Below are 14,487 nucleotides of genomic sequence, written 5' to 3' on the forward strand. Positions count from 1 at the left end.
AAAGAGCAGCAGGGCTAACTCTGGAGTCGTATAAAAGATGACAGGGTCTCTGCACGAGGTGGCTCAGTGGGGGTGTCATACGCAGAGTAGGATGAGAGGCCTCTGGATGCACAAGGGCTCCTTCCTGATAGAGCTGAACAGCACAGGACTGATGTTATGGGGCTTGATGGAATGTACTTAGGAGCTCAGTAAAGCATTGCTGCTTCTTTGCAAAGCAAAGGCACGCAGGCACACATGGACTGGACGCAAATTCATCAGAGCTTCCACATTATAGTTGAATGGGACCTGTCATGCTCATTTCCATCTCCATGTTTATTGCTCTTTCAGCTTTACTTGCAAAACGTTTCATTTATCTTACACTGGGACCTGGTGGAGCCCCTCAGTTTATCCTCTGCTTCAATCAAGCTCTCTTAGCTGCGGATTCTTTAAACCAACTGTCCCTCAAAAACTGGAAAGTGAAATCATGTGAAGGTTTTCGAAAAACTCCATGCACTCCTGTGAAAAACAATTAAGTACATCCCCATGATTGATTATAACTCAGAACCACCTTTAGCATCAGTAACTGCAAGTAATGGTTTCTGGCATAACTTCACTTCAATATCAGTCGCTCATGTTGTGAAGGAATTTTGGCCCATTCTTCTTTACAAGATTCCTTCAGTTCATTGAGGTTTCCCAGCATTCATTTAGGTGCAGCTCTATTAAGGTCTCACTACAGCACTTCGGCCAGATTTAGGTCTGGACTGGGCCCTTGCAGCATCTTGATTCATTTCTTTTTGAGCCATTCTGTTTGTGCTTGGGATCTTTGTCCTGTTGCATGACCTACTTTCAGCCCAGCTTTAGCTGTCAGACAGACTGCCTCATATCTGTTTTGTTTTTAATGTACTCTTAATTTGATCTATTATTGTATATTTTACACATGTTGGTATGGAATATTGTATTTGTTTTAAATGTTATATACCTATGTGGTATGTGACTTTTGTTGCCATGATGCCAGGTCTCTCTTGGAAATGAGATTTTTAACCTCAATGAGATTTTTTACCTGGATAAATAAAGGATTAATAATATCTGACTCTGGAATACCTCAGTATACAGAGGAGTTCATGGTTGATTCAGGTTGATTCAGTGACTGTAAGGTGTTCAGGAGCTGCGGCTGAAAGGCAAGCCCAGACACTCACCCAACCACCACCATGCCTTAGTAGGAGGTGTTTGTGCTGATAAGCTGTGTTTGGTTTTCATCAAACGTGCTCTGCATATTGTCCAAAAACCACATTGGTTTTGTCATACGCAGCTTTGCCATGGTCTTCTTTGGAGGTGTCCTCCTTCCAAATAAGCCATACTTGTTCAGCCTTTTCCTGATTGTAGTTTCATGAACTAAGTGAGACTTGTAGAATCTGTATTCTACTATATTAAGCATATCCACTATCACTGTCATCACACAGAGACAGGAGTAGAAAAACAATGTGTCAGATAAAGTTTAGTTTTTAGCTTTTATATCTCAATTACTTGCACTTCTGTGGAATTTCAGCCATGTTTGTAGCATCCACCAGTGGAACAGTGTGTGGATAACAGAAAATACAGCAAGGAATAAGAATAGCTACTTCTAAAAGCGTCCTACTGGACTTTGTTGTTAGAGCGCTGTAGCTTGAGCTGTCAAATCCTTAAAAGTTCATTATTCCTCCTAAGGTTGATAAAATAATTCTAACTTAAGACTCACTCATTTTCGTGAACTTTCTTCGATATCAAGCTGTCTCCGTCGGTGTATGGATCTACTCTGTTGTCATTGAGATGAATCTGCTGACCTTTTCCCAACTGTAAAAATCATATCAGCCACTGAATTTGCAGACCAACAACATCCATCTCACTGACAACGGAACAAGCTCTACTCTGCCATGTAAAGATCATGTAATATCATTTAAAGCCAGTATGTGGACACTGAGCAGGGAATGCCCTTTCTCACCCGTCATATCATGTAGCTACATGCAGAGTTATGCTGTATCAGGTTTATTATGCTGAGCTTTTGAGACTTGTGTCTCTGAAATACAAGAAATACTGAGTGCTAAAGCCTGGAATAAACCAAATAGGTCTATAAAGCAGTCAGCTTAAGTGAGACTGAAAGCTCACCAAAAGCTACAATGTTTTTGGAGATGGAGGAATTTACAGTAAATACCTATAAGACTAACAAGAACGCATGACAGATTTCCTGATGAAGTGCTGACTTATGGTATGAAATTTGCTGTAAAGTCCAGCACATGTGGATAAAAACAGAATCATTGAAAGCAAAATGGAAAATGTTTACACCCAATATTTGCCTGGGTTGAGTTTTTGCTGTGATCGATAAAGAATGCGTTTGTCTAACCTTTACACAACTAAGTTGGCTCACCACCAAATGCAATGCAGAGAGACTTTTCATGCTATGCCACAATGACTGTTTTAGTTTTTCACAGAAGTAACTTGAACACCGCACATAACAAGTGTTTTCTGAGCATGATATGAAAGTTCTAAATAAAGCAACCTTCTGATCTTTTGTTTGTGCGCTCCAAAGTGCAACACCACACGATGCTCAGCTGTGCGTCTGCTTGTTCTGATTGTCATCTTTCTCACTTTGATTCCTTTGTCTTTTGCTCCCTCCTGCACCGCCTGCTCAGATGTACCAGACAGGAAACTGACTTCTGACGAGGAGGAAGCCAAGCGCATCGCGGAGATGGGGAAGCCGGTGCTGGGAGAACACTCCAAGCTAGAAGTCATTATTGAGGAATCGTATGAATTTAAGGTGGGAAAGGTTACTCTTCAAACAAGGTGAAGATAGCTTCGCGTACATGGTTGTTGTAGTAAGACGGAGATCATAATAACTAATCCAGCTGCGACCTTGCATAAAAGAACAGCTACATATTTCTAATTTCAGCTTCTCTTCCGAGGCTTCCCATCCCACATAGATTTATTTCTGGAGGTGATTTGCTTTTAATGCATCCTCTGCCCTCCAAATATACCCTCCATGTTTGTTTCTGGTGTGTGTGTGTGTGTGTTTTTATCATGCTTTAAATGGGTTTTTGTCATCAGGGATTGGAAAGCACTGCCATCATGTGGTGAAGCTCGAGTATTTTTCTTCAGGAGGCTCCATGGATGCAGAGTAAAAACTCTGGGGCTAAATAATGGATGGATTTGATTTGTGTTTTGGTGTCGTGTCATGCAGAGCACAGTGGATAAGCTTATCAAGAAGACCAACCTGGCTCTGGTGGTGGGAACAAACTCCTGGAGAGAGCAGTTCATGGAGGCCATTACAGTCAGTGCAGGTAATGTAATCCGCTCTGAGCGGGCTGTAAAACCCAAACTTTACTTCAGTATGAGATGTTATATGTGACTATGTATGACAATAAAGGCAAAATGTATGTTTTCCAAAATGCAAAGCCAAGCCATTTATCTTTTATGTGTTTTTCTGTGTAATTATTTAACATAAAGAAAGAGTCTAATCAGGCGAAGACTCTGGCAGCACTGTTTGCTTTGCCGCAGTCTTCAGTCTAAAAATATAGACGCCACTATTCGTTTGCAAAAACTCATATCGGTGAAAGCAAAGCTCTTGAATAATGTCTTGTACATAACACATACCTCATCTATCACGTCAAGCCACAACACTGAGCGCCATGAAGGCCTTGGTTTGTCACTTTGCTGCTGAAATATTAAATCCTGCAATGCTCTTTATTTTTTCATGATCCACCACTGGCTGAAAAATGCATGCAGTTCACGTAGTCTGACACTTTGAGTCCTGACAGTGTCCCTGCCTTTCTGCTAAGTTGCCTTTGAGGCGCTGGGACACACAGAGTACCCTGTTCCTTCACCTGAGGAGGGTATCCACGGACATTTTCAGCTGCTGAGATGAAACTTTTATCCGAATGCGCTCGTAAGGAGCATTCTCTGGCCACTTGGCCATCCTGCAAATCAAAAGGGCTGCGTTCATCCCCTGAAAATCCCTCTTATGTTACCCCAGAGTTTCTGCAAGGGCAGCTGATTTACAGTACTATGTGCACTGCTTTTTTAATATGCTAGAGTTTACATCCATGTCACTGTTAACTGGGTAACACTTCTGACACGCTCACTAAACAAGGGAAAACATCAAATCTAATTGCCCAAAACACAGTGGGATTGAAACATGTCATTCAAACCAGAACGTAATTACATTTCGAGTGTAAATCTGAAACCTTGTTAAAACCTGCCCAGAATTACTTCGTAGTTTGGTTTAGGGAGGGTTCATGAGAGTTTTCTAATATCTAATGTAGTTTTTATTTATTTTTTAACGTTATTGTTGCAATAGGTTTTTGTTTTAATCTGTAATCATCAGTTCTCATCCATCCTTCTGAAATTTGTTCCCTTCCCACCAGTTTTCTGCACTACCTGTGTTAGTAGTCTGCATTTCCTTGACCTCCGTTATTACCCTGGAATATTAAAATTTGTATTTGTATTTGCTCCTGTTGTCCTTTCGTCCTTTTCAGCTTCAGCAGGTTGTCTTTATGTCTAAGTGTCCAAATGTATTAAGTTTCTTCCATGTGATTAGTTATGTAAACAACTGTGCAGCCAGACAGACAAACAGATAGATGGTTCTCTCTGTCGCACACTGAGAAATAAGTTGAGATGTCATTTTAAGTAAATGTTGTTCTCTTCTTTCCCCTCTGTCATCCCTTATCTACTTACTTTATGGATCCTTTATCTCACCCCTTTTTTCCAACTCTTGGTTCTTTATCCTCTTTGCTCTCTCAACTTCCTGCTTCATTATCTGTCATCCTTCTTTCTGTGTCATACTCCCCTTTGCTTCTTCATCTTCTGTCTCTCTCTTCTTCATTGCTCCCTGTCTCCTCGCTTAATATTTACCTCTCCTGCTTCGCGGCTGTCTCTTTATCTTTGTCCATATGCTGCTATTTTTCCATCCTCTCCTCTTCCCTCCGCTCCTTCCTGTCATCCTATTTTCCGCCTCCGTCTCCCCCCGCTCGGCCCCACTTCTGCCCAGGAGATGAGGACGAGGATGACACAGGGGAAGAAAGGCTTCCTTCCTGTTTTGACTACGTCATGCACTTCCTGACCGTCTTCTGGAAGGTCCTGTTTGCTTGTGTTCCTCCCACGGACTACATGAATGGCTGGGCGTGTTTCACCATCTCTATCATTATAATCGGCCTGCTCACGGCCGTCATCGGCGACCTGGCATCTCACTTCGGCTGCACTATTGGCCTAAAGGACTCAGTCACTGCTGTGGTTTTTGTGGCACTCGGCACCTCAGTCCCAGGTGAGTTCAAGAGAAGCAGAAGGAACTTTTTTTGAAAAGCACGTGTCATTTTCAATACACAAATTTTTATTACATACAAATCTGGGCTCTGAAATTGTGCTCATTATTTGTTATGTCGCTTGATGGATATGTGGTTCATATTTTTGTTATGAAAATTGTGACTTCATGGGCTCCAACAGTAAACATGCTTTGTCATCAAGATTGTTGATCGTATTTACTCCAAAATGACATTTTCCACCCTGACAGGAACAATATGTCACCAAAAACTCTGACTGCATCAGCATTTTCTGCTATTAAAGGTCCTACATGTGGCACTAATAAGATATATACAGTGTTGGGGAGTAACGGAATACATGTACCGCCGTTACGTATTTAAAATACAAAATATGAGTAACTGTATTCCGTTACAGTTACCGTTTAAAAAGGTGGTATTTAGAATACAGTTACTTTGTTGAAATAAATGGATTACACGGCGGTACTTCCCTGTTTCATATTGTGGCGGGTCAGGACTGTTTGGGTTTTGTTTGACAGCTACGTTCTGTTGTTCCAGGCGGCAGCGTTACGGTTGCCATGGTTACAGGGTGCTCTCTCTCTCTGCGTGTTTCCTGGGTGAGAGAGCGCCTGTTGTTGTTGTTGTGCTAAGCTAATAGGCAGAATGCTACCGGTATAGCTCTAAAGAATGTAGCATCATAGGCAGTGTAGTCCGTGCTGCAGGGAGAATGGACTGCCATACCCGTTATGTGTCTGTGAGCGAGGGAGGGAGAAAAAGGAAAAGTACGAGCTGTCATCGAGCAAAAACTGGAGCTGGAAGCATGTAAATATAATAATAACCACTGCAGCCAAGAAGAGAGCCTGACGAGCCCAGTTGTAAGTAAACTATTAAGACTCGACTGTACAACGTGTTCGTGTTTTCCTCCAAAAAAGTTCTGTTGCAGCAGCCTTTCAACGCCTCTCTCTGTCTCTCGCTAGCAAAGTTGACCCAGACAACAAAGTAAAGCTAGTTTTCGGCTACGAGCCCGACACAGAACCCACCGTATTAGCCAGAGGTCCCTTTACTACGGTTCGGAGCCGCGGACCTTCAGTAACAGTAATAAATCACAGCAATAGTACATTCATGTAGTTGTAAACAGCATGATAATATATTAAGTAATCCAAAGTATTCAGAATACGTTACTCTCATTGAGTAACGTAACGGAATACGTTACAGAATACATTTTGGGGCATGTATTCTGTATTCTGTAATGGAATACATTTTAAAAGTAACCTTCCCAACACTGGATATATATATATATAATTTTTCTAAAACAACCAAGAAGCCTGGCTCACAGAAGAACCTTTCACGATTTGTGGGAAACATAGTTTCTATTTTTGAAAATATCAACTGCTATTCTACAAGAATCTAGATGACAGTTAAACAAGGCTCAGAAATCTTCATCAAAATCAGATGCTTTGATTTGTTACATGAAGTTATTAACAAGGTTTACTTTGTCCTTTTTGCCTTTTTTTGCAGAGTTACAAAGTCTGCTTTAAGAGGTTGAAAGAGTTGCGGTGGAGTAAGTCAGAACTTTGTCAGACAGGACTTAAGGTTTAGGAAAAGATCATGGTTTGGCTTTAAATACACTCTTTTGCAGCCTTAACTCTGCAAACTGAAAAGTAACACTTACCGACTGTGTCATTACCCACAGCGTCAGGAAATTTACTCCAGCGGACACCTTATGTATAATCAGGAAACCCCAGCAGCTTTGAGAGGGTGTTTCTTTTGTGTGTTTTGCTGTTGTTGTCATTATTTTTGGGTCTTCGGTTTATGCTTGGATTTGCTTAAAAAGCTGACTTCATGTAGTTCTGTCCATCAAACCTGATTTAGCAGCATTTCAATCAAAATCTAATGTTACCAGTACTGAGTCAAAGCAATTAAGATTAGCTTTGTTAAGACTCTTTTAACTCTTTTATCCTCATATATGTACTGCTCTAGAAAATGTATAAATTAAATGCCATAAAATGTTTTTATTTTTTCTGCGCTTATTTGAAGCTGTTGCTGTGATCAACACTGTAGCCTCGCACTGTGGAGTTTGCATGTTCTCCTTGTTACTGTGTGGATTTGCCACAGCTTCCTCCCACAGTCCAAAATAAAGAGCGTACATCTCGGGTTAATTAGTAATTCAAAATGCAAATAGATAAAATTCTTAAGTCCACAGAAAATGTGCTGTATGAATTTATATGTGAAAGGGATCAAATTTGTAGAGCTTTGTATCGCGCTTCAAAAGGTTTGTAAGATTAGAAAAGGGCTATGAAAATGCCTTCCCATTACCATAAATGAATGAGGAGAGAGCATTAACTCTAAAGCCTATTCATTGTCCTGTGCTCATTCTCATTTCTTTATTTATCTTACACTGAGCCTTAGTGCGGCCCCTCAGTTCAACTTCTGTCTAGACCAGGGGTGGGCAATCTCAGTCCACAAAGGCCGGTGTCCCTGCAGGTTTTAGATGTGTCCTCGAACCAACACAGCTGATTTAAATGGCTAAATTAGCTCCTCAACATGTCCTGAAGTTCTCCAGAGGCCTGGTAACGAACTAATCATGTGATTAAGGTGTGTTGACCCAAGGTGAGATCTAAAACCTGCAGGGACACTGGCCCTCGTGGACTGAGATTGCCCACCCCTGGTCTAGAATAAGCAGTTTTAGCTCCCTTCTCCTTCCCATTAAGGCAGCCTTCTTCTGATTGGCTACCCCTCCAAAACCTCTGAAAGACTAAACAACATGTGGATGACTCATAGCCAGAGCTGTGGGGATATTGCACTGATTGGTATCATATGGAGCAGAAATAACTTGGTCTACAGTGTACTTACCTTCCTCTTTACTTCACTAATCTGCTGCCCACCACACAGGAACCTTTATCAGCACAATTAGCTCGTCTTTAAATTCAGCTGCTTTCACCATCACAGCTTTTGTGATTTATCCACAACATTTAAAATAATTAAATCAAATTAAAATATTCATGACAGATGGTTTCTCTCTACAGACACCTTTGCCAGTAAAGTAGCAGCAGTCCAGGACACCTACGCAGACGCCTCCATTGGGAATGTGACTGGCAGCAACGCAGTCAATGTCTTCCTGGGAATCGGCATGGCCTGGTCAGTGGCGGCCATTTACTGGCACATGAAAGGGAAGCCGTTTGTGGTGGAGGCCGGCTCGCTGGCCTTTTCTGTCACTCTCTTCACCATCTTCGCCTTCCTGGCCATCTCGGTGCTGCTTTACCGGCGCCGGGCCCACATCGGAGGAGAACTGGGCGGGCCCCGGGGACACAGACTGGCCACGTCAGCCTTCCTTTTCAGCCTCTGGTTTCTTTACATTCTCTTCTCCAGTCTGGAGGCCTACTGTCATATAGAGGGCTTCTAAACAAACAAAAAAAGACTCCAGTGTGACACAATACAAACATACAGGGGTTTAAAGTACAACTTTAGAGGTAAAAGAGTGAATTCTCACTGTGGAATTTAGGTCAATCTTGTATGGAAAGGACAGGAGAGGGTTTTCCTTTACACCTCCCTACTCCTCTCCCTCTCTCAACCCCTTCTGTAAGGATGCTTGGAGGTGTGTATCCTGCCCTCTAGTGCCGACAGGCCTGGCTGATAAAGGAGCGACCCTGAGCCTGTGTGAGTGTGCTTACAGTTGGGATTGGGATACCACCGAGTACAGGAGATGGCGATGCCAATAGGTGGTCCTGCATTCCACTGGAAGAGACTGCAGTCTTATATCCGGAGAGGGTTGAGTTAATCAGAGGTCTATATTTTTCTCAACATCTGACGAGAATGACTTTTTTTAAAAAACAAAAAAGTATTTTGGGGATAAAAATGCAAAAAATAAACGAAACAAAAAACGAACACACAAGGACACAAAGAGGAATCAAAGAACTATTTTCAGATCTATGGAGTAACAAATGATTATAGTGAAAATGGGAATATGTTGTTGAGTGACAGTGGGATGGAGTCATAGTATTTATTTTTATTTGCATAGTTTCCTAAGGAGCACGGCAGAGTTGTCAGAAATTACACGAAGAGGAAAATCAGCAGCGACAGCGGCCGTTCATACTGGCAGACGAGTCACCATTCAAACAGGAGGGGAAGAGGTGGACGCCGTGAACATGGTCAAACTGCCCTGAACATTACTTCCGTACTCTAAACGTATCTATATATAATATATTTCCATATTTTCTGTATATTTTGAATATTTGTTTAAATGTGGTCACCTTCTGCTCTAACAACAGAGGATAGCTGTGGCTAAGTGGGAGGGGAGGGTGGGGGATAAACTATATAATGGAACGATGTCTTCACATTTCTAAGAGTTATGTATCTTGCCTAGGTAAAAGTATGACATTGTATTTTATTTATTTACTGATATCTTGGTCTCACTCAAGTTTTCACCTTTTCAATCAGAAATCTGAAAATAGGAAAAAAAAAACGTGTTGCTGCAGAGATCAATTCAGAGGTATTTTTGTACTTTTCCTTCCATGCACTTTGCTGTATAGTTCGACTTCTGGAGAATTCTACTTGTACATGTGCAAAAGGCCAATAAAAAGGTGTCGTTATGGACTGAACAGAGTGCCTGTGGAGGGAAAGGCGTTTGCTGCAGCTGCCCACAACCACCAGCTCTTTGCTCTGCTGAAGAACACGAGCGTTTCCTTCTTATATGGTGCATGAACTTTTATTTATTTATCTATTTTTTTAAAAGCTGCATTAATTGATTGGAATCATGGATTTAAGGGCTTTCCAGGAGCACATACCCACTGAATTTGGCTAAGATCTCTCTTTCAGGTATCTGTACAATCACAAAAAGCTTTCTCCTATGGATTGGTTGTGCGCTTAGCTTTTTAGCTATACTAGATGCCCTTCATTCACCATCACATGGTTACATTAAAAAAGGTCCTTCAAAGGTAATAGGTTTTGTGGGGTTTCACTGATTTTTTTTCTGTGACATTTTGGTTAAAGCAGACATTTTTAAAGTTTAAGTTTAGAAAAGACTATTATTAGGGTTATAATCCATCCATGTCAACCGTGTCATTTAGAGCAGAGGTGTCAAACTAAAGCCTGGAGGTCAGAATGGGCTATGTTTGGCCTATGATGTAAAATGAGTTTGACATCCCTGCTTTAGTTCCTTCAAGCATTCAAACTACATATATTTACAGAGGTCTACAGACACCCTGGAAATTACCTTAACCAATAAAAAACAAAGTCTAATATTTAGAGTGGAACATTTAGGTACCTATTCTGCAACCAGCCACCAGGTTGTGAGTGCAATGTCGCCCATCGTCGACTGTTAATGATAGGCATATCCATCCTCACATCATCCATTGGTTGGTCTCGTTATGATGACATGAGCTGGGCATTATTGCTGTTGTCTTCTCTGTGTCTCAAACCAGGAGATGATGTGCAAACATCTGACAGCAAACTCCTGATATCTTGGATAATCCCCCATCGATAACTCAGAGAATAAACGTATATTTTATTATCTAAAACTAGCGATCAGCCCATGAATTCATCATTAAGTGTTTACTGGGGTTACAGAGTGAGGATTTCAGGGTTATTTTTTCTTCTTGCTCATTATACATCCACAGAAGTCACCCCCTGCTGGCCAGTTCATGCATGGACTTGACCATCTTTTATAGTCGACTTGAGCTTGAAGGCTGAAATAATAAAGTATGTGATAGCTTTAGAGTTTTCACTTTCTTTGAATTATCACTGAATATTTAAAGGAAAATTTTGTTTACCTGACGTGTGCAGAAGGCTAGCTTCATTTCCGATTAATTGCAGGCATTTAGCACAAATTTTTAGTTACTAAAACTGCTAAAATACTTCATTCATTTCAATACACTTTCCATAAATTGATTTCATAGTTAAGAAATGGTCATTAGTGCAGCTTTGAAGTAATTAAACGTTTCTTTGCCAAAGTCTACAAATGTATCCTTCCTTACAGTTATTATTAGTGTATTAGTTTTGTATGTGTTGCATAATTTTGGCCTCCTTTTGCTGTAGTCACTATGTAAAGAGCAAGTGTCAGCGGTTCTCCGTTTGGAGTGAAACTGCTCAGCATCGAGAGCTGTTGGTGTGGGCGTGAGAGCAGCAGGTAGCTCCAGGTTGAATTTGAAAGTAGCCCGATATTAATAATGAACTACGTTTAACACATGACTGGTGCTTTGTTTTTAAAACAAGAGTTAAAAAAAACTACAGAAACTCCCAGAGTGTCAGAAAACATGTTTATTGAATAATTTGAAAGTGTATGTGGGAATTGATTCTTGGCTAATTTTAAAATCACCCAAGAGATTACCAAAGAGGAGGTGGGATGCAACATCTGTTTTAAAGTATATAAATAAAAAATATATTGGGGGGAAAAAAATGTTTTTTTAGAGTAGGCGACAGTAAATGGCAGTGACACTGTATTTCCACAAGGGGGATGTCAATCTCCAGTCCCTGTGGTTGTTCCTTCTTTAATTTCTCAGCACTCTTTCCTCCTCCTCCTCTTCCTCAGTGTTCTTCCTTTGTGGTGAGCAGTGTTGTAAATACGTCTCGTGGCTGAATCGGATGCTCTTTTCCTGGCCCTGGACCACACATGCTCACCTCACGCTATCTCTCTTTCTCTCACACTATCTCTCTCTTACATATAAACACACACACACACATATATTCAATGAAGAGCGATGGGTCCACTGCTGCACAATAGGGAGGACAGTTGGAGGGGCTTGCTGTCCCAATTCAGATGCAACACAAAACAGATTATGTACATAACTTTCAGTGTATGTTTACATAGACACAGTTTAGGTGTCCTGGGGGGTAAAAAGCATGACAATACAACTCTCACATCTCATCTACAGGTTATCTGCAGTCGCTTCGTCTGAGCCAGTGGAAGTGTGAAGTTTTTATTTCTTTTTTCTTTTCTTTCTTTCTTTTTTTTTTTTTGCAAGTCACAGGGGGTCACTTTGTTATCTGTCCCTTTGTAAAAATCCTGCAACAGGAAATATTTTGGTCCTCAGTTGAACAAGTATTCATGAACAAAAGGAAGTGCCAGTGTTCTTCATTTTATCCCTGCCGTTAGTGGCTGTTTATATTGTTCATTTGGTTGTGTTTTTGGTTTTATCTGCCAGGACTTATTGAGTTGAAACGTTGGCCAGTGTGTGTTTGTGTGCTGTGCATGTTGCCGTGCCGAAGCCAGGCTGCGCATCCTCTTCACACCCGTGTACACAGATGATGTGCACGCTGATGATGATGCTGTTGTCGTCACGGGGACGCAACTCAAAATTGGTTCTGTCATTTTGTCGTATTAATACATGTCTTAATTCTGTAAAATAATTATTTTTAAAAAAACATAATCATACAAATCACTTCTGAAGGCACCAGACTTTTTTTTCTTCTCTGTCTATAGGATGGCATTGAAATATCACCGTGCAGTAACTGGACTAGTGGTTGATGATGTTGTAAGACACTGTGGAAGGTTTCATTGATGAGGTGAATACTGTTCTTTTAACTTTGTTTTTGTGTAACAGAAAAGGGGCACGTTTTAATGGATGGGTATGTTTTCCTGGCCTGCAATGAGATGTCAAAAATAAAAAAGCAAATTTCCAAAGTGTTTTGAGATTAAACAGTTTTGTTCTTTTTTTCTGTGAAATAAAAAAAATGCTTTCTGGTTCATATGCAAACATTGGTTTCACTCATTTAAAGCAACACTGACCGTTTTAAATATAAATTTGCATCACCAGGAATCCAGCAACAAACCAAATGATTTCATTAGAATTCTGATAAGATTTCAAGGCTCTTGTGTTAAGTTGGGTTTGACAACACAAGAAATCTCAGTACATATCATGTAACTGCAGCTTTAAAGCATATTTGGAGTATTAGGTTGTTTAGCCACACCTCAAATTGCCTGCTGTTTATGGTTTAATGTTTATCCTGATACTGTTAAAGAAACCAAGAGCCGGCAGTAGAGGAACTGCTTTGTTAGCATTTTTCTAAACCTCAAAATCTTCCGAATTTATATTTGACACTTCTTAAAGTCAGCACTGAGGAAACACAACCATAAGCAGATAAGAAGCAACTTCTAACAAGGATTATTGTCAATGTCTGTATATTACTCTTTTTGGAAAACATTAAATCAAAGCTTCCTTGAGAATCTAAAACTCTTTTTTCCCCTTTCTTTTCTTTGTATCATTCTTAGTTCAATAAATCCATCATTTTCTTTCCCACTCACAAAATAAATGAAGTCTTTGTTTGCTGCTTAATAAAAATAAGCCTGTTAGAAAGAGCAATTGTCTAATAAGCTTGCGTAATATTTTTTTCAACTATATCAAAATATGGAAGCTCTTTTGTGCCAAAGGAGGAAAAAGGGATGCAGATGATTTTTTTTTAACAATATTTAGGCCATAATTTTTTATTCTTTAATCTTTCCAGCTATTAACTCATATTGTTTATTTAGTGAGGTCAGATTTTAAGTTTTAGCCTCATGCTTGTGACTTTATCATTCTTACAGGTTATTTTAAACTGCTTTTGACATGTTAAGTAAAAAAATATCGAAACTTAATAATGCTGTTTATATTTTCCATGTCTTTTCTTATGTTTGGGTGTTGGGCTTCCATCATGTCAGTCATCTTGTTTTCACATTATTTATTTAAATCCATGTTGCATCCATGCAAATACAGGGTACAAACTAAAACTGCAAGCAGCTTCTTATAAAACGTGTCAGGAAGTGGACTGAAGCAATAGAGGACTCTTGTTCACTTTATTTTCTTTTGTTCACTTGTGGTTTCCATTCAGGCTGAGAAAACAAGTAGATCACTTTTGTTGCATTTCCACTATGGAGACTTTCTAAAATATAACATTTAAGGATAGTTATACTTTTTGCAAATAGGCTGGAATTAATTAAATCAATATAAAAGTGGGTTGCAGAATGCCAGCTGATTGGATTTCAGCTATCTATATACACTCATTCTTTAATCACATTACTAAAATAGTGAGGGTTGTTATGTTGTCTGTTTTCTTTTTGTTTTGTTTTGTTTGGGGTTGTTGTTTGTTTGTTTGTTTGTTTGTTTGTTTGTTTGTTTGTTTTGTATTTCAGGAAATTGCGCATGGAATTTAACCCTAACTTGAGTATTTTGTTCTGGTTTGCTTGGTTTTCTGAAGGCAAACGACTAAATAAAAGGACACTGTCTTGGGACAAGGGTGGGAAATAAAGTGTTAT

General features: G+C 40.0%; 1 protein-coding gene across 2 annotated transcripts in view; it reads left to right on the forward strand.

Moving 5' to 3' along the window:
- The window catches only part of slc8a3 (solute carrier family 8 member 3), a 126,266-nt gene extending 113,387 nt beyond the window's left edge, over positions 1-12,879 (forward strand). For both annotated transcript variants that reach the window (XM_035911137.2, XM_087832979.1), the window contains 4 exons: positions 2,646-2,770; positions 3,191-3,290; positions 5,000-5,269; positions 8,288-12,879. In XM_035911137.2, the coding sequence (XP_035767030.1) occupies positions 2,646-2,770; positions 3,191-3,290; positions 5,000-5,269; positions 8,288-8,664 (872 nt within the window). In that variant the 3' untranslated portion in view covers positions 8,665-12,879. The remainder of the gene's footprint in view (positions 1-2,645; positions 2,771-3,190; positions 3,291-4,999; positions 5,270-8,287) is intronic.
- Positions 12,880-14,487: the final 1,608 nt, after the last annotated feature.

The sequence above is a fragment of the Neolamprologus brichardi genome, chromosome 19, assembly GCF_056152115.1.
Source record: "Neolamprologus brichardi isolate AB-2024 chromosome 19, ASM5615211v1, whole genome shotgun sequence".
Lineage (NCBI taxonomy): Eukaryota > Metazoa > Chordata > Actinopteri > Cichliformes > Cichlidae > Neolamprologus > Neolamprologus brichardi.